Raw genomic sequence first — 21,989 nt, 5'->3', positions numbered from 1 at the left:
AAGGAGGGTGGATAGCTTATCGGCCTCCACTTTCCCGCTGACCTCCATAAGGATAACTCCAGCTTTGGTGCGCCGTACTTTCCCGATTTGGATTCCGTGTTCTTGCGGGTCGATGCAGCTAGTCGCGAGTCTCATCACGCTGGCGTATGTTTCGCCGTCTGCGGGGTCTGCAATTGTCACCGCTTCCGTCTTAGGAGCTCGCCTCCGGACCAAGGCCTCCGCGTCGGTCTTCTTTTTGGTGGTTGAATTTGGTGTTGCCTTGGAGGGATTTTTGAACGCCCCGCGTTTGGTGACTTCTTTCCACTCCACCGTTTCAAGTTCCGAGTTGTGCCTCTCCAGCGTCAGCTGCTTCTGCACTTGCTGCTGCTGCACCTGCTGTTGCCTTTGCTGTTGTGTCTGAGGCCGCTTCTCCGGTGGCTGTCGTTGTGGGGGCGGGCTTGCCCACCAGCACGGCGTATCCGTTCCCACGTCACTGGAAGTAACAGCCGCTGCGGAGGTCTGGGTTGAGGCATCCACGAGGGTCACTGTTTATGTGGTCTTGGTTTTGGCCTCGGTTAGCGTGTTAGTGCTAGTTAGCTTCGACACCGAAGCCCTCCGTAGCTGATTACTAGGCACCCGCTGGACCATAGCATTGAAGGCCCTGTGGACGTCTTCCCGACTCTTCTTGAGGCCTGCGATGACTTCTAGCACATCATCGATCGCCGATTTCGCGTCTGCGCTTCTTATTTTGATAGACGCTTGCTCTAGGCAGTGCGCCTTCTTAAGCAGGAGCTTGTAGCCTCCATCCTGCTTCGTAAAACTTGTCTTGAGCTCACTCAGTGAGCTGTAAAAGGGAGCGGAATCGGAGCTCTCCGAATCCTCACTCAGGTCAGCGCTAGTAGGTGGTAGAGTGGCGGGGACCTGGCTGGCCACCCCCGCACTCTCACGGTCATTTGATGACGACCGCAGTGAGCCCGTTACGTTGGAACCGGGCGTTACCCCGGGTCCACTCACCGCTGCCGCCTCCTGGACATCCTGTTGCCCTGAAGGAGTAACAATATTCTCAATTGGTTTTGTTGAAGTACACAGATATACAGAAGTTAAAAGGTAAATAATAATATGATCGGATATATATATAATATAATAATAAGTATAATGATACGATGTACTATAGTGTTACGAGGCGTAATATAAATCAACGACTAACTATGTATACCCGGCTACACTACACAGGACATATATGCTGTAGTATATAAAAATGTATAGCCAGCGTCTGATGAACTACAGTGTGAATATATTACTTATACACTACATTATACAGGGTGTTTTGTTTATAATTCCAACAGGTTTGTTCATATTGGGTTTACAGTGGTCTTCTGTCATTTTTACCCTACTGACAGGGGGTCTATTTGCAGTTGCCTTCTGAGTCCGTTTGCATGTGGTTGCAAGTGGGCCGGACATGCCGATCCCTACCAGTGAAGGTAAGGACCAGCTCAGTGGGCTCCGACTCCGACCGGTTAAGGTCACAGTCGGGTATGGGACCGCTTGGTAAGGCCTTTAAAGGCCCGCGAGCTCCCCCACCACGTCAAGGTGGGTCCCGTCGGGGGAGAAATTAAGTACGGTGTTATCTTACCTGATCTTTAATCGTGCTCACAAGTTTCACGTACGATAGTTGATATTGTGGATATTCCAATTAAAAATTCGAAATGTTAAGTGGAAAAGTTAGAACCAGTAGCCAAATATCTAAATAAACACATATTTGGTATTAATTAAAATAATAATCTTTAAAAAATAGTGTTTGCCAATCCAAAGTTTGTTATCTTTATTTTATTTAAAAATGTGTAATTTAATTGTATTAATGTAAAAATATGTTAATTATTAATTAATAGAACTACCTACCTACATATATTCTTTGTTTAAACATCTAACTTCATTTCTTTAGATTTTTTGGTGACACTATGAACTACTAACTACCTACATATCTGAAACCTTGATCGGCTTGATCTAAAATGTCAATCCTTAGCTTTACAAGTTTATAATATATAATAATTTTATACAATTTTAACTACTAAATAATTTGTAAATTTACAATTTGACAAATGTTGACCAAATTCGAATATTTAAATGATTCTAAAAAAAATCATACCTAAGTATTTTAAAAAAAATATCATCTGCTATTGTAAAAATAATGATATTGATAGAAAAAAACTAAAAAATAAAAATTTTAAATTATCCGCAAACAGCTCAAAACGAGTTAAAATATTTAACTCTAATATAAACAACCAGTGAAATTTGTAAAATTTAAAATGTTGACTTCCAAAATATTGAAGCAGTTTTACTGCTCATAACAGTGATGATAGACACAATAATAAAAAATAAAAAAACACACCACTGTAAAATGAATGCATTCGTCGCTGATAGCTCAGAATCTAAAATTATTATTTATATTGTTATATTTTCATATTTTCATTTACCTATTAACTTTAAAAAAAATAATAGATATCAAATACTGATAATAATTTAAGACTATAATAGTCTACATATTGATTATGATTTATGGTAACCCTTTTGTTAAGTTCAAATTTTATTAAATATTTCTAAACCCTATGTTTAGGGATAGATTTCTTGAAAGAAATTAATCATTGATAATCACTTGAAATGGAACTTACGTGTTAACAATCTATTAGGGAAACTACGCTTCATAACATATAATATGTTCAAACTAAAAAAAATAGTTCCAAAACACACAATGAGATTAGTTTATTTTGCTCTATACCAATCCAATTTCCAGTACGGTTTATTAGTATGGGGTGGCTTTCGAGACAATATTATAAATCACCTAATAATAAATCAGAATAACATTGTTGGAATATGCCTAAATAAGCTTTCACTAAAAGGATCAACAATTGAAAATTATAAGGAATTAGGGGTCTTACCAGTAAGACAATTATATAAAAAAATAGCAATTATGTTCATTATTAAACAACTTGGTGTTGATCAATTACATAGTGATAATAGTCACATAAGAGAAATTAGGAAATATGATTGTCCAGTTAAATATACCTATAAATCTTTTGGTCAAACATTTGTAGATTATCTAGGCCCGACTTATTACAATTCTATGCCTCTGGACTTTAAAAGAAATATTATTACAAGTAAAAAAATTAACAATAAAGGATTTTTATATAAATATATATTTTCAGAATTGAATAATAATGTATATTAATTTTATTCTTTATTGTAAATTATTGCTAAATTGTATGTTATTTATGTAAATAATAGTATATTTTGATTGCTATAATACTGTATCAACTAAATGTATTACTAATTTATTTATGTTAAACTTTACATCACTTTGTCTTTTCTTCTCTATTATTATATTATATTTTTTTAAAGTTTTCATATTCATAAGTCAATGTACGTAATATTATACGAAATTACCTAATTATTTTATTATTTATTTTATTTTATTGGTGAATGTAATAACTCCCTATCTCCATCACAAACTATTAGCTTACAGGAGGTAGGTAATCAAAACTGTACCTATTTGTTAAAAATGTTTAATTTGTAACCATTTATTTTGATTTCTAATAAAAAAAAAAAAAAAACTATTTGTTAAATCTCTTTAGAGGCATATTGAACCAGGTTATTGGTTTTTATAATACTAACAAATTAAATGTTTAAATTGCACATACCTTAACGTCACGGTCAATCTTTCTTCCGGTGAAATTGGAATTCGCATATTAGTATGTTGTTTTAGAAGGTATTTACCAATACATGAGACCTAAGATCATTAAATAAATACTATTGTCAGTAGGTAAATATATATTGTAGACTGATGTTCCAGTTTTACATAATTTTATTAACATTTGTAATCGAATAAGCTAATAACATACCAATGAATCTAATGACGAAATTGACATCCGATAATATTTAAAGAATTCGTCTGGGTGTGATCGCAAAGTTAAGAAATTAACTTGAAACTGACCTTCGTTGATTCTTTTCATATTCAACGGATGCACCCAGTATTTTATCTTCCTGGTCATTTTTTATTTTAACTGTTGTCTTTTATATAAACTATACACTACACAAATCGCTTTAACATCATCTAAGGTCTCCATTTAGTAGAACGATGGAAAATAACTTATTTAAAGACGTGAAGTACACAGTATATTTATCTAAACCACGTTTTCCATAAGAACTAATGAACTAGACTAATGTTATAAGTTCAAATGACAATAAACACATTTCGAATTTGGCGGGTATTCGAAGGCGTTTTAATCGCACGCGATCTTCTTGTCTACACGGGAGCAATTTTTAACCGCGATTTTTAACCGCAACCGCCCGCGATTAAATCATTCTGTGTGAAACCAGCTTAATACTAACAAAAGATAAATAAAATATTTTAGAAATACATGGTAATGATTATTTATTGGCTTAAGGAATTAATAATTTATGTAGTGTTTTGCTTTTTTGGGCTAAACAGTTTGGTATGGTATATCATTTAAAATACTTTTTTCTGTAGCCATTAAAACAAAAGCTTCTAGGTTGTCCTGTGTCATATTGTTCCTATAAACGGTTTTCACCTGAAAAATAAAATTGCATTCATTTTCATAGTATAAAAACAATTCAAAATTCAATAAACAAATTAATATTTATTTTATTATTTAAAAATGTAATGTTTACTACCTGCTTTAATTTTGAGAAGGATCGTTCACAAGCTACTTGCGTAATGGATAAAGTTAATAATATTTTATAAGCTTTATATAGCGAAACATATGCTTTACTATACATATTATACTTATGTAATAAAGTAAAACAACATCTCAAACAATTTCTGCAAGACTCCTTTTTAATTATAGTGCATACATCGTTCACTACTGACTCCGATTCATCATTTTCATCACCACTGTCTATAAAAACCATAAATTATTAATTTACTGAATACTTATATAATATACGTGTATATTATTTTACCTGGATTATCGATGTTTTCGTGTTCATATTTATCTTGAATAGTGTTCTTAATATTCGGCCATTTTTGTGAAAAATCTATTAACTCATCTCGTAATAAAACTTCAATACGTTCTGTCATACGAGATTCATCATCACCGAACTCTGACTTTTCATTTTCACTCAAATGCTGACATATAAGCTGAGTTATTTTTTTAAAAATGTTTTTTCCTGAAACTTTCAGATTTCATTTTAAAATTTCGAGGGTCAAACAATGACATATCGGTGTACAAGACCTTGTGCTTAGTAAATCTTTACTGTAAGCTTGAGATAATAGAATCCATTATGCAATTAAAACCACATATTTTATATCGTTGGGCTGCGTCAGCTGGTAATTCATCAGTAGTTTTAGTTTTATATTTATCTTTTTTACCACGATATCTAGTAAGCGGAAATGATGTTTCTACCTCAACTTCAGAATCCATTTCTTCTAACTTTCTGTTTTGAGTGACTGCAAAAGTTTTAGCAGTTTCATATATATCTTCAAAACATCTGGATTGTTTTTTTAATAATTCAATTGACGATCGAACTAAACGATGAGCTTGCATAAAATCTAGTCCAGAAGTCTGTAAATAGTTGGACAAAGGAGTGGTTGTTTGAAATATTTTTAAGTAAATATTGGCTGTTATTATAATCTCAAATTTAGTTAAGCTGTTAAGTAATGTTAAAGCATCAGATCTAGTATTTTTTATTAAATTTTTCTGACGACGGTATTAAATATAATGAATGAACTAAATCTATAAACAGTGCTGTATCTGAATTTCCATACTGGCCAAAAATTCTATTAAGTGCATAACTCTTTGACCACCATCGTTTTGAAGTTGCTTTGATCAAACGTTTTAATGAATTTTGTTTTGAATGAAATTTTTCCAATTGATTAACCCATGTGTCTATTCTATGATATGATTCACGAAAAAATACAGCACATTTGTTTATCAGACCAAATAAACTAATTGAGGGTACATTAGTCTTGCTAGTATCTTTCATAACTAAATTCAGCATGTGTGCGTAACACCATGTATGGATATGTCCTGGAGATTTATTTTCAAGCCATGTAGTGAATCCTGCATACTGACCTTGCATGTTTGATGTACTATCTGTGCTATCTGAAATGCAATTAGCTATGTCAAGTTCATATAATAATAACGTTTTTTCAGTTAATTCAAATAAATTGCGTCTTGGGTTTAATTCACATACTCAAGTCCAAAAAGTAGGTCCTAATGTAAACTTAACATGTAAAAACCGGTATGTTTAGGTATTTATTTTATAAAATATACCAGCATGATTTTGTTGTTAATATTGTTATAATTAATGCTTACAGAGAGAAGTAAAGAATTAAAAAAAAATTTGAGAATCAGAAAAAGCCAAATCTAGGAAATCATACACTTCTGAAAGGCATAAAAGATTAAAAGCTGGAGGAGTTTCATATGAAACAACAGCTGATAATATTCAAAGTCAAAAGTAAAAATTTCTCAGTAGTTTTCAAACGCGACGTGAAAAACTAAGGGAAAACGGGAATTTTTAAACAAAATCTGTTTTCGAGAAAATCGATTTTGGTTTTTGGTGCAACTCTAAAACAAATGACCGTAGGTACATGAAGTTTTGACTGAATGTTTATATTAGCATTTTCTATACACCATAACATTTTCCAAATATTTTGACTTATTTTGTTCTGTTTACGGACATTTTCAGTTTCCATTTTTTTTTAGATTTTTTTTCTACAAATATGATTAAATTTTATTTATTGGGTAAAAAAGCTTGAAATTTTAATACAAGGCTCCTACTATATTGTTACAATGACATTTGAATAATAATAAAAATTCTTAGTCACAGTTTTTATTTATAAGCATTTAAAGTTCAGATCTTGACAAAATACGGAAAAATCACGAAAATTAGCAAATTATTTTGAGTTAAGAATTCATAAAATTTTTTGTTTCTATACACGATAAAATTTTGAAAATAATTTGACTCTTTTTGAGCTGTTAATGGATATTGTCAGTTTTTAATTTTTTTAGTTTTTTTTTTTCTATAAATATCAATAATATTTTATTTGTTGGGTAAAAAAGCGTGAAAATTCAATATACGGCTCCTGGTATATCGTTCTAATAGCAGTTGAAAAATTTTAAAAATACATAGGCACAATTTTTTTTTATACTCCGCGTACCCCGTTGATTAGAAAATGTTTAATAATAGACGATTGAGCTGAAAGTTATGTCTATTGACGGGAAATATTCTCTCCTATATGATGTGCCACGTTTAGTAATTATAAAAAAAGCAGTTGGGTAGCAATTTATACTTTTAATCTTACACCGTGCTCTAAACGCTCGTGTGCGATCACCGCCTTTCGAACGCTGCCGCCGCCGCCACTAGACCGCGCAGCGTCACCGTTGTATACACGTTCAGATATCCCGTGGTGGGGGGATTCAGACTCCGATACGGCGGAACGCATTCCATTTGGAATTTGGAAATCGAAATGTTGCGCTCTGTTGTTGGTCAGAGTAAACTGTATAGGTACTACCTACTGGTTAGAAGGTACGAGTGACGGTAGATGTTCCGTGCCTCCGTGGTCGGTATTAGGTGGGTAACTTTTAACAACTGTAAATTGATCTATTCGGCGGTCGGGATTTCAGTGACTGGAGGAGATATAATGAAGACGACAGATGATTTTTTATATCCACAACGTTTTTAAATGTACAAACTATTTATTATAATATTAGCATTACCATTTGTTACTCAAACAAAATTTAAATACAATACAATTATAGCACCGAAACACCGTTCGTGCATTTTCACGTATCCCCGCGTCGTCTGGTCTGAATTCCTTCGGCCTAAAGGGTCTACCGACGCTATTCACATCGGTAGCAACCACATATGACAACACGACTGGACCGTTTAATTTCTTTCCACGCGGCGGTCGCGAATCGCATTACCTAACCGCGTAGAGTTTTGTATGGTGCTGGTTACACACGGATTAAGAAGGCTGTTCTCAGTGTTGAGTTTATCTAGATAAATTATCTAGATAAATATTCTTTTATCTTTTATCTTATCTAGATAAATAGAGACTATTAATTAACACAGTTATCTAAGATAAAAATCACCATTATCTAGATGAATTTATCTAGATAATTTAATTTATTAAACGGGTCTTATTTATTATAGGTAGAAAATTAAGTAATAAGTAGGTAGTATTTACTAATAACTAATAACTACCTAATAACCATCGACATTTTCGATACCATACTATTAAGTTATTCTAGGTATATTGCTACGACTTCTACGAGTTTTTGTTTGTATGGTTTCGTAGTATTTAATAATTAATATTATGTTATAACATAAATCATAATGCTGGTACCTATATTATGTAAACATATTGCAATAAAATATTTATAATTAAAATCTATACATCCATAATACCCAGAAATAAAATACACCAGTGGGCACTACGTCAGTCCAGAATAACATATAAAAATAACTCAAAATAACTTGATTGTACAAAAATTACGTATTAAGCCCGATTCACATTAGTACGACACGACACGTCACGTTACGGCGCGACACGACACTATGAATTTACATCAAACCTGCAACCTCAGACACGTTACGACGTATACGACCAAATTTGACTCGGCAAAACTTATAAAATATTCATTCCACTCGCGTTTTTGTTACCGAGAGGTTGTGTTTCCAGTTTTCACAATGTTCAAAAATTTTTCCAATTCTGATTTGGCAATGGTGGCTATATTGTTAGATGAAGAGGAAGCTCAAGAAGTAGAAATGGCTAAAAAAAAGCAAAAAAAAAGATCAATATGGGTCCACGATATATTAAAAAAACGAAATTGAAGGAGAATATGCAACATTATGTAAACAGCTGGAAGACCACGAAGATAAATTTTTTAAATATTTTCGCATGACGAAATTTCAGTTCACTAAACAGAAAACACCATTTAGGGAATCAATTCCACCTAAGGAAAAACTGGCAGTGTGCTTAAGATTGGTACATTTTAATATATTTTTTAATTAATTTGTATTTTATACTTAAATAGTTACTATTAGTAGGTGATAACTTTCTATATTACTATATAATTGTTAATAAAATAAGATAAAAAGAGCTATATATTTAGAAAATATATTAGATTCAAAATTGTATTTTTATATAGCTATTTTCAAATCAAAAGTTTTGCGATTGGCGATTGCATGCCAGAATATGTACAGAGGTTTCAATATTATATTTAAGGGACCTTGTGCCAATTTTTTCAAATTTTATATTTTAGTTGCCACCTTAATTATAATACTTTTTCAAAAGTTTACTACTGATACCTATTTAGGGGGGAGTGAGGGTTATAGGTTGTATTATTTGGAAAAAATGACTTCACGGGAATAATTCCCAAAACTTGTAAAATTGTCAGACTTTGATAACAGTTTTCTTATCTTAAAGAAAAAGACTTCCTACAGGGTGCATCGAACTTTGATTTTTTATTTTATTTCAAATAATGTTATAATATAATTTATAAAAAAAATAAAGCATAAAGTTGTAATATTTTTGAATACATATTATAAATGTTGAGGTTAAAATATTGGAAAACAGAGCTCGATGAGGACTATAGAATATTACCTTATATAAGTTAAAAAATATATATATCAAAATATTAGGTTGATTCTACCGAATAGGATCATTATTTCCGTAAAGTTTATTTTTGTGTAAAAAATTACATTGGCACCAGGCGCCGTAGTCAGTCTTGTAAAAGATACTTTTAAAAAGTATTCAAGTACAGATCAGATACTTACAAAGTTTCAAATACTTTTTACTTTTTTTTTACGTGTTTTACACTTTACCTTGGCCTAATGACCTTAGCCATATCCTATATGGATTCCTAGTATAGGCCACTAAAAATTTTACAATATACCTACCTATTAAAACACAACGATGAACGATCTAAAAATAAAAACATTGTACAATTTCAGATTTGTATTATTTTATTTAAATTTGGCGTACCTGTAAATAAAGTAAGACAGAAAAAGTATTTAAAAATAGTATTTGATTTTAAATACAGATACTTTCAAAAAAGTATTCAAATACTGCGCTCAAGAAATTTTTTCAAATGTACCTATTTAGAATACGTATTTGAGTACTTAAAAAGTATTTGAATACTTTTACTCAAGTACTTTACAAGACTGGCCGTAGTACATGGTTTGGGATTCTTAAATAGAGAAAACAACATAATATAAAAAAATAATTTTGGTAAATGATTTTTTTTAGGTTTTTAGCAACAGGTGATTCTTACCAAACAATTTCCTTCAGTTTCCGATTAGGTCATTCTACTGTTCAATCTATTGTGTTAGAAGTTTGTGAAGCTATTATTTCAAATATGAAAGAAGAAACTATGCCCACCCCTAAAAAAGAAGATTGGGAACGAATAGCGAATGAATTTTGGGAAATATGGAATTTTCCGAATTGCATTGGCGCACTGGATGGCAAGCATGTGGTAATTGAAGCACCCCCTAACAGCGGATCATTGTACTTCAACTATAAAAAAACATTTTCCATTGTATTACTTGCACTAGTAGATGCCCAGTATAAATTCATTGCTGTGGATATTGGAGCCTATGGGAAAAATAGCGACGGTGGTATTTTGTCGCATTCGAATATTGGAAAAGCTCTCGAAAAAAACAAAATGAATATACCAAGTGATCGTGAACTACCTGGGACAAATGAGAAACTTCCATATGTCATTATAGGAGATGAGGCATTTCCACTAAAAAATTATTTATTAAGACCTTACCCAAGTCCCCAAATATACGATGACGAGCAAAAAAAAGTTTTCAACGAACGGCTTTCAAGGGCGAGAAAAGTAGTTGAAGATGCTTTTGGACAAATTACTGCCAAGTTCCGTATTTACTGTAGACGTCTTAAAGCGTTACCTCAAAACGCAGACAAAATTGTTATGACTACTTGCATTCTTCATAACTTTATAAAAAAAGATGGACCAGAAACTCAAAATCATGAACTGCCATTAAATTCGACAAGTTTACCTAGTCACATAAGGTCATTCCCTCGACAAGGAGGCAGTGCACAAAAACGCGCATTCGAATACCGAGATAAATATAAAACATTTTTTTGTTCTCCAGCTGGACAACTTCATTGGAAATAATGTTTTTATAAATTTATACTGTAATTTTATTGTTTCGTTTCATAAAGTACGTAATCTCATAATTATATTATTAACATTAGTTAGTTTAACAATGTATTCTTCATAATATTATAAGTGAAAAAGTTAATATTATATGATTATTCATCAATACCTAAATAGTTGTGTTATTATTATATAAAATGATGTTTAAAATCATAATATACCTAGTACCTATGATAAATCGAATTAGAATGATCAGTCTGATATAAATATTTGATATAAAAAATTGAACAATACAAAATTACAAAATTAAACTTTAAAAAGCATAATGTTAAATAAAATAAAATAACATTAATACATAAATTGATTTATTAAACTATAGCAGTCCATTACATATTGTGTTAGTAGAAACTAAAAAACATTATACATAAAATACAAATAATAGAAAAAAAACCCAAAATGTTTAGCTATTTAACCTCTAAATGCATGTAAAATAAAAATAGTAACTTTTATAAACCTTATTATAGTTAAAATTTAGAAATGTCAAAGAAAATATTAACACTTAAAATAAGACACTTGTATTCATAAAACAATGTAGGTAATAAAAAATAAAAATACTATATGGTTAGTATAGTTAATACGATAAATTTAATTATAATGAACAGTATAAAATAATTATAATATTAAACTTTAAAAAGCATAATTTTTAATAAATAAATATTTAATTATTGCAGTCCTTGCATACTATATTACTATGTTAGCAGAAACTAAAAAACATTGTACAATGTACATAAAATACAAATAATAGAAAAAAAAACTAAAATATTTAGCTATTTAGCCTCTAAATGCATATGGAATAAAAATAACAACTTTTATAAACCTTATTATAGTTAAATTTAAAAATTTCAAAGAAAATATTACTACTTAAATTATATAAATCTTAAATATATTAAATCAAAATCTTCTGACTGGCACAATATTATGAGAGAGGAATATTATTGTTTACCTTGTGTATGTACTGTATTAAAATAACTGTTGTCAGATGATGTTTCAGACTCGTAATAATATTGTTGACCGTGTGGAAGATGTGGTGTAGATGATGCAAAATGGTATTGACTGTTACTTGGGATCGGGTACTGATAAGTGTCTTGTTGGTTATGTATTGGTGTATGAGATACAGACTGTGGATTTGGTGTATTTTGTGGTCGATTACATGATTGTTGGGTAATGTGCTGTAATTCTAGTTCTGAGACAATTGAAAAAATTTTGGATCTCGCTACATGTTGGTGGTATGATGAAAATTGTTTGACCATGGAACACATACTTGAAAAAAATTTATCATTTACATCTAAATTTTTTTCATCTTCTTTAGATTTCGTTTCATTTTCTTTTTGTTGTATTATATATTGCATTAATGTTTTAGATGCGGATTCAGGATAGTTATCTGATAATTTAATTTTTTTTTTGGATACAGAGCTGTTTTTTGATACTGGCTTACGAAACGGTTGTGATGTTGAAGTTAATGAATTTTGACTCTGTATTGATTGTACTTCATGACTATCTTCGGACGAAGAATTCAAATTTTCCGATTCTTCACACTGACCTTCATTATCATCAGAATCGTCATCATCATTTACCATGGATTCAATGTTACTTATTGAGTCTCTTTCCTTCATATGTGGTCTTAAAAAACCCATCTCGTCTTCAAATTTCCATTTTTTTATATTATTGGCTTTTTGTCCAGACTTGGTAACTGATTTTTTAGCAGCCCGTCTAAATGCGTCCCTTAGGTTTGTCCACGATTTTTTACAGTTTTCAACTGAAATATTTTTTTTTAAGTTTTCTCTAAATATTATATTAAAAATTAGTCACGATTTTTTTTATAAGCATTCAAGGTTCAAATCTTGACAAAATACGTACAAATCACGAAAATTTTTAACTTAAAAATTTAAAAAGTGGGCAAGTGTCACACTGCTGTACTATAGGTTATAAGTGAGTTACTGTAATGTATGGTATTAAATTTGAATTCAATGATATAATATCATTGTATACGAAAAACAATTCTGATCGGAGACGAGTTGTAAGTCTAGGATATTTTATACAATATTAATTATATTATATAATGTAAAAAAAAATGTAGGTACCTATAAAAAAAATTCCAAATTAATCAAATTAGATTCATTATGTTACGTGGAACTTTGCTTCAAATTTTCAATCCTTAGCTATAAAAGTTAAACCTTTTTTTAAATTTTTAACAACTAAAGAATTTGTAAATTTTCAATTAAACACATTTTGTCAAAATTTGAACTTTAAATGGTCATAAAAAAAACGTGCCTATGTATTTTTCAACTGCTATTATATTAACTTATGGGGTACCTTGTATTAAATTTTCAAGTTTTTTGACCCAACGAATAAAATTTGAATGAAATGCAAATTTTTAACCGAGATAAATTTATTTATTAATTAGATTTTGGATTTTCTATATTATATTTAATGTACCTTTACGTAGGTATACTATTAAAATGGGTAATTGGCTGTAATACAAGTGCACAGTTTTAAGTAGGTTAAATTTATTATAAATTAAAAATTTATAACTAAATAGGTGATATCAAGAAATTAATAAGACATTAAAAATTATGAATAATTGTTCAGGTACAACGAAAAATGTACAACACTAGCTGGTGTAACCTATCTATGGAAAATTTCAATATGAGTTACACCAAAAACCAAAATTAATTTTGTCAAAAACCGATTTTTCGGGTTAAAATTCCCGTTTTTCCTATTTATTTCCGCCCGGCGTTTTAAAAACTATTGGAAATAGTATGTATCAATAAATATGTATAGTATTGCTAATAAGTAATATTATTAAAAAATAATTTATTTACCTGGTTGTTTTAATGAGCTTGCAATTTCTCTCCATAAATTTTCTTTTAGCATGTGGTCACTATAATTTTTTTCACTCATATCATACAAACATTTTCTTTCTCTAACCAACTCAATAAGCATCTCTAAATCCATTGTTTTTTTTTTTTAAATTGCAATAAAAAAATTTGAAAGTATGTTGTGGACCCAGTGGCATCCGAAAACAAATTGACATCAATTGACGGATATTGTCGGACAGAAATTGTTTTTGTATTCACATTGTACGGACAGACATGGACAGGCAGCGACACGACACGGCAAAACATTCTTGTCGAGGATGTCTTGTCGGTACGGTCCGTGTCTGTCGTGGTCGGTCCTTACATATGTGAATTACGCCATTACAGACAATGTTTATAATATTTTGTCGTGTCGTGTCGTGCCGTGACGTGACGTGTCGTGTCGTACTAGTGTGAATCGGGCTTTAGTATTATTATCATTGGTTATAAAATGTACAATAATAGACATAAGTATTTATTAATTATTATCAACGATGTTATAAACATAAATGGTAGGAGTATCTAGTATCTATACTCCGCGCCACGAGAGAATGCATACGGCACGCGCATCCAAATGACTGCGCTCCGCTGTCTCGAGGCCAAATGTCCCCACCATGCGGCAACTGGTCTCTGCATACAGCGGTTCAAGTAACACAATAGAAACACGAGCCGTGTCGCGTATTTACGTATAAATATTATTATTATTATTATTATTTACTTATATTCGTATAATTTTTATTATTATTTACTTATATTCGTATAATTTTTATTATTATTTACCTGTAGTATTATTTACCTGGTACCATTCAATTTATGTTTGTATACCAAAAATCAAGACCTATTTTTTTGGTATTTTCTTTTATCAAAATCGCAAATAATTAAACATAACAAAATTACAAATTAATCATTTATTGTCAGTGCATATAAATACATAATACAAATAAAAATATATAATATATACAAATACATAATACAAAAATACAAAATTAAAAATATTATATTAATTTAATCGGAATCGGAATATGAATCAGACGTGTCACCCGTAATTGTTAGAACGTGTGGTGTTACTTCAGCATCTAACAATTCGTTGGATATAAAATCTACCTCCCAGAATTTATCTTCTACCTTAATGATATGGCCAACAAAGTTCTTCCACATATCGGGCGTAACCCGTTCGACTCCTTCTTCTAATAATTTCTTAACGTCATTAATTTTATAAGTACGATTGTTCATTCTAACATAATTTTTCACCGACGCCCACGCAAGTTCTATTGGATTTAATTCACAGTGATACGGGGGTAGGCGTAACACAGTTTTATTTGCAGATTTCGCCAATTCGTCTATCACATATTCATTATACTGTGATTTTAAAATTTGCGCTCGATCCAACAGTTGTTCCTTGACCATTGGTTTATCTATTACCTCGCCTTTATCTGTCAACCAATCAATGATGTCTTGTTTTTTCCAAGATCTTACTGGAAACGTGTGCTTCTTCACAGAATGATACGACGCGTTGTCCATGACTATAACGGCATTTTCACGAAGTAGCGGTAAAATGTTGGCGAACCAGTCATAAAAGGTATCACCGTTCATCTCATCGTGGTAATCGTCTGTATTTTTTTTCGATTCAAAACATAATAATCCACCAACAACAAAGCCGTCAGATGAACCTATGTGTACCACGATGAGACGTTTTCCTTTACCGGACGGTTCCTTTTGTCCAGTCGTTAATCCTCTTAGGAATGCGTCTCGTGGTGACTTCACAGTTTTATCGACCCATGTTTTCGATGTGGTTTCACCAGCATTCACCCATGTCTCGTCCAGATAATAGATGGGTCTACCTAACTGACGGTATTCTTTTATGGACTCCAAGTACCTTCGACGCCAACACACAATATCAATTCGTTCAATAAGAGCGCTATTACGAGATTTTCGAACATACTCAAAATTGAGATGTTTTAAAAGTCTACGTAATGTTGTTTCGGAAAAATTTGGTAATGTTGTATCTTCGTTGACCGTAGTTAAAATTTTCTTTAAAGTTGGAATTTCTCGCCTGTGCCAAAACTCGTGTACTTTTTTCCTAATGGCATTTTGGTCAAAATCATCAACTTTTTCCGTAACAGTTGGTCGGATTTTGGTTTTGTTAGGTGATGATACACTGCCTTTATTTCGGTATTCCGATAGAGTAACACTCACTGTCCTTTGCCCTATACCACTCTCTTCGGATATTTGCTTAATAATCTCCTTCGCTTTTAATTTTGGGCCGTCTGCATTGTCTTGCTTAGCCATTTTAGTCTTGTAAAGGTTTACGATCATCAATTTCTGTCGAGAACCAACAAACTAAAAAATAAAAATTTATTGAACATTAAAAAAACATATTGAAAAAAAAATGAAAAGTAAATATTTTCATATAATATATTCGAATAACTAATTCTAATGATTATTTGTATTATAATTATTACATTTTCGAGATTTTTTTAGTATGACATATCATTTTTATATTTCATTGTTATTTTACTTTGTATACGACTTCAAAAAAAAAGTACATGTAAATAATGTTTAAATTGATTTAAAACTATATTAAGGTAAATCGATGTGTCATACCCTCAAAAATATTATTCTATATCGTTTTTGTAATAGGTGATTTACTCTAAAATTACACAAAAACATTAAAAAAAATGATTCTGCGTAAATATGTTTTGCCTATGTTGCGCATGGGCCAGAGACAAAAAAAACAGTGCGCTGACATCCTATTAAATAAATGTTTTAAAAATCTTACTTTTCCACGAGGATTTCTTTTCATCGGTGAAATGTTGATGGATCCACAGTCTTCGTCCATTGTATTGACAGAGTTAAAAATGTAAAATTGGCAAGTAAAAAACAAAAAAACGGGCGCAAAATAGGAAACGTTGATAAACGAAAATCGGTAAACGACTAACGACGTGATGAAAAAATGTTTGTTGTTGTAATCGCAGTGTACACACCTGCCGACAAAATCGATGTGCTCCGTAGAGCTCCGACGGGTGGCGATCGTGCTGGTAAAGTGGTGGGGATGCGCGAAAAAGAACGTGTTTTGGTGGGCCGCCGTATGCATTCTCTCGTGGCGCGGAGTATAGTAGACCTATTGGATCACGTCCCAACAATATCAACAAACAGCAAGTAGCTGAAATATTATTATAGTCGTACAACTACCTCGTGAATCGTGGGACATATTATAATATTTATTATGTTATATATTGGAAGTCGACTCACCGTAGTACCGTACGCGTGTTCTTATTAAAGTTTAATAATTGAATTTAGTGAATCTGTGATCAAGTATTTTTTACTATGCGGAGATTTTTAGTATTGACTGCTGATAAAAATGACGCAAGTCAGTTGAAAAAACAACGTCTTCGAGAGGAAGAAGAAGACGATCCTGGTAAAAATAAAAATATTCAAGAACAAGATCTACCGAAGTTATCTGAAGAACCTTTGATTAAATCATACTTATTAGATGGTCAATTTTTTACTGTTATTAAAGAAGATGGATTAAAATTGACTGCACAATGTAAAAATTGTCCCAAAATCATTCAAGGACAAAAATTGTCCACAGGAAACTTCTTAAGTCACTTAAAAGTAACTATATACCTAATAATTAAGTATAGTAATATACAGTGTACTATTATACTCGTATAGTTTTAATTTTTAATGCAATAACTGCAATAATTATTAGTATACCAAACAGAAATAAATATTTGTGATTTTAAATTTTTAGTATAAACATAAAACATTGATTCCGAAAGTTGAAGAGGCTCGAAAACGTGCAAAGAAATCAATGGTAACAACGCATGCAGAATTACAGGGCAAACGATCTACTAAACTATCAAAACAACAGGTAAATTGTATAATTAATCTAGTTATTACTTATTATAAACTAAAATAATTGCCAAATTTTTATACATAATACAAGTATTTTTGCTTTTAATTATTAATTTTGGGAACATATTCAGAGAGTTGTTTTTTTATAGTACCTAGTACCTATACATGGTAAATAACTAATTTGTTTAGTAAAAACTTTACTGGACAGATAAATTATGTTAAAATAGTTGTGAAAGTTTATTTTCTTAATATGCAACTGTTCACTTGTGTTAAAATATAGTACATACATATATGTTAATATACAGTGTAAAGGGTTTGGCGTTTGGGGACATTTTTGCAATTAAAAATTAAAAATAATTCACATTTAGAAATTAAAAATTTATTTAACTAATGAATTTTGTAAACGTGATGACAATAACTTAGAAAGTGTTTGCCCAGCTATTTTTAAGACAAATACAGTTAAATATTTAGGTCTGAATATTGATGATTGTCTAAATGTATAAGTTATTATTAATTTAAGAAAAAATGTTTATGTATTTAACATCTTAAAAATATTTTGAATAATAATATGGTAGAGGTACTTATACTATGCTCTAATACAATCTATAGTTACATATGTAATTACTAATTAGTAATTACATTATGTGGTTCCGCTTATCAAATACATATAAAATATCAATGAACTCGAGACCACTTTAAACTCCTTAGTAAAATATCTTTTCTAGAAGCCAAGACCATTCGTTACAAATACACTATAGAATATAATTGAAAATATTAAACATTACTTCGCATTATTTATTATAATATGTTTATAGGTACCTTATTATTTAAGCATAAATATACCATTATACTACCAAATCATACCTATTGTACTCGTTATAAGCTCAATACTAATTTAACTAATCCTATATTAAGAACATGTTTAGCATAATCCGGACCTTATTATGTATTTGTACGTTTTTGGGTTAAATTTAAAACTAACCCTCAAAACCTTTATTATCTTCATTTAAAAAAAAAAATTGCTATTGTTTTTAATACATATAAGTAAAAATTAAAAATTAAATTGTATGTTGTTAATTTATATAACTTTCTATTATGTAATAAAAACACAATTTTTTAATTAAAAAGGTTCACATAAATTAGAACCCAATGAAAACAAATTGTAAAATTAAATAACTCAAGTATTATGTTTTATTTAATGATATTATGTGTTTTTAAATTAATTGTTCTACAATTTATTAATTTGTACTTATTTTAGGTGAAAGGTATTGTATTTGATTACATTATGCAAGAAATGAGACCCCTCATTTGCTGTGAAAAGCCTGCTTTTCGAAGACTAGTCATGGAATTAGCTGGAATAACCGATTCATCATTACTTCCTATTTCCTAATCGAAGACAATTGGCTAATGATTTGAAATTAAGGTATTCAACATTTATAAATATGATGACCGATTTAATAGAAAAACAGAGTTACATTTGCATAACAGCAGACATCTGGAGTGCAAATAATAAAAGTTATATGGGCATGACTTGTCACTATATTGAAGAAAATACATATAAACGTCATTCGTATGTTCTTGGTAGCCGAAGGATAATAGGGACTCATAATTTTCTAGCCATCGCCAAGGTCATAACTGAAGTAATGGATACATACTGTATAACCAACTCAAAAGTCACTCATATAATTACAGACAACGCTAGTAACTTCGGTAAATGTTTTCGCACCTTCTCAAGTTCAATTACTTCTTCAGATAATTCAACAGCAAATTATGACATTGGTAATTTAAATTCTGATGAATCTAGTAGTGATACTATAGTTGACAATTCAGACTCTGAATCTGAAAACGGAAACGAGAATATTGAAAGAATTGATGTTGGTTCAATTTTTTATAATCAAGAAGTCCAAGAGCAAGAACATGATAATAGCTATTGTTTACCTAAACATATTACTTGTGTAGCTCATTCGTTGAACTTAATTGCTACTTCTGATATTTCTAAAATTTCAGATGAAACCTATATCAGTTTATCTACAAAAACTTTTAACAAACTACAAACGTTCTGGAACTTATTAAGTAGAAGTACAATGGCATCTGATAAAGTAGTAGAACATTGCAACTGTAAATTTCCTATTCCTGCCGTGACAAGGTGGAACTCAAAATATGATGCTATTAAAAAAATTTTGGATCATAAGAAAAAAATAGTGACACTATTTGATATTTTAAAGTTGAACAAACTTAAAGGTAATGAATGGGTATTTTTAGAGGAGTATTGTTTATTGTTAGAGCCATTAGCAAATTCTCTTGATAAGCTACAAGGAGAAAAACATAATTATTGTGGAAGAGATGAAGTGAAGAGAGACCAAGGAACGATTCTAGTTTAGCAACCTGTCGATTTTTAAAAATTTTTTTTTTCCAAAATGTGTGTTTTAGGGTGTTCTATAAGAATGTAAAAAAAAAGCCCGGAAAAACTTCGTTTTGAAGTTATTGATAAAAAACTTCAAAAACTTAATTTTTTCGTTACGCGAATTTTGTTTAAAAAATATACTTAGAATTGACAATTTTTAAATTTTTTTCAAAATGTGTGGTTTTTAACGCTTAATAGATTGGTAAAATCAAAACTTACCTAACATACATGCTTTTGAAGTTTTCGCGTGTGGTATGGGCAATGCCTATAAGCGTGTTGCGGCACTTGTCGTTACGCTCCTCCCCGCAAATTGTAAATATCTCTCGACTTGCTATGCAAACCCACCTCAAGGAGGTAACAGGGTCAATAAAAATGCAAAAATGTGAAAATTAAACTAAAAAAATTACACGTGTGGTATGGGAAATGCTTATACGCGTGTTGCAACACTCGTCGCTAAGCTCCTCAGCGCGGTCGCTCCGCTCCGAAAATCGAAAATATCCCTCGACTTCCTATGCAAAACCACCTCAAGTAGGGTCAATAAAAATGTTAAAAGTATATTTTTTTAAAAAAATGCGTGTAACGAAAAAATGAAGTTTTTGAAAATTTTCATCAATAACTTCAAAACGAAGTTTGTCCGGCTTTTTTTTACATTCTTATAAAACACACATTATGGAAAAAAAAAATTTTAAAAATCGATAGGTTGCTAAACTAGAATTATGCTGAGACCAAACATTAATGTACCTATATTTGTCTTAATACTTATTTTAAGGCATTAAAAATACAAATTAATAGAATTAATAGTTGAAAAAAATTGTTTTCATGCGAGAAAAATCTTCAAGAAAAAAAGTAAATGATGTCGATAAAATATTGATTTTACTATGAAAACAATGTACAAATACAATATTCTGTGGTACCTACTCAATAACAACTTATTGATACAATAAATACTGTACGGGTCTGTCTATACCATAGACATATAAACTAATGGACAGCGCATTCCACTTCGCCCTGCCAATGCATGGGAATCATATAAGATAAAGAAAGAACGAAGAGAGAAAAGAGAGAGAACATAAAAAGGGTAATCATTGAAGTATGAAACTAATACTATATTACCCTCACGTTCTCTTTTCTATTTAACTCTATATCGTACCCTAGACCTCTCTCTAAGCGCTGTCCATTAGTTTTTATATCTCATGGTCCGAATCATTAGACCGAATCGCTACCAATTTTCCCAATTTTTTTTCTCCCCAATAATTAATTCTCCAATCATATTCATTCCGAAAAATACATTTTCTTTCAAAAACTATTAGTCCAAATTAGAAAATGGCAAATGAATAATTCCCCCAATTAGTTTATTCCCAAAATTATTGTCCCACACATTGTTCCAATGTTGGGAGAATGATCGGTTGGATAAAAAATTATATGGTTACAGGGTATTTGGATAATTGATATTTAAAAACAAACATTGGGATAATAATTTATTGGGACAATAATTTTTGAAATAACTTAACCCATTATGTCCTAGCGCACCCATATGGTAACTTGAAATTATTTCTAAAAGTAGCTGTGGTTCGCCACGTATTAGTGTTATATCGAATTTATCAATGTTTATTCACTATATACATAACAGAAATAGATATCATTCATCAACATTTTCAATATAAGTTAGTCGTGTGTTATACGCTGAAA

At 30.8% G+C, this 21,989-nt stretch overlaps 3 protein-coding genes across 3 annotated transcripts; 1 reads left to right on the top strand and 2 right to left on the bottom strand.

Annotated features, from left to right (window-relative positions):
- Positions 1 to 8,688: 8,688 nt before the first annotated feature.
- Positions 8,689 to 11,141, top strand: LOC132945912 (uncharacterized). Its single transcript, XM_061015734.1, has 2 exons — positions 8,689 to 8,780; positions 10,250 to 11,141. The coding sequence occupies exons 1-2, from the start codon at positions 8,689 to 8,691 to the stop codon at positions 11,139 to 11,141; spliced, it is 984 nt and encodes a 327-aa protein (XP_060871717.1).
- A 974-nt stretch (positions 11,142 to 12,115) lies between these two features.
- LOC132945904 (uncharacterized) lies at positions 12,116 to 14,138 on the bottom strand. Its single transcript, XM_061015720.1, has 2 exons — positions 14,006 to 14,138; positions 12,116 to 12,939 (listed from the first exon to the last, which is right to left on the bottom strand). The coding sequence occupies exons 1-2, from the start codon at positions 14,136 to 14,138 to the stop codon at positions 12,116 to 12,118; spliced, it is 957 nt and encodes a 318-aa protein (XP_060871703.1).
- Positions 14,139 to 14,930: 792 nt separating this feature from the next.
- Positions 14,931 to 17,127, bottom strand: LOC132936854 (uncharacterized). The gene is made up of 2 exons (XM_061003641.1): positions 16,818 to 17,127; positions 14,931 to 16,378 (listed from the first exon to the last, which is right to left on the bottom strand). Exons 1-2 carry the CDS (start codon positions 16,875 to 16,877, stop codon positions 15,044 to 15,046), a joined length of 1,395 nt encoding a protein of 464 aa, XP_060859624.1. The 5' UTR covers positions 16,878 to 17,127; the 3' UTR covers positions 14,931 to 15,043.
- Between the last annotated feature and the right edge of the window lie 4,862 nt (positions 17,128 to 21,989).

The sequence above is a fragment of the Metopolophium dirhodum genome, chromosome 1 (genome assembly GCF_019925205.1).
Source record: "Metopolophium dirhodum isolate CAU chromosome 1, ASM1992520v1, whole genome shotgun sequence".
Lineage (NCBI taxonomy): Eukaryota > Metazoa > Arthropoda > Insecta > Hemiptera > Aphididae > Metopolophium > Metopolophium dirhodum.
The sequence above is the reverse complement of the archived record's forward strand: the minus strand, read 5'-3'. Positions and strand labels throughout refer to the sequence as shown.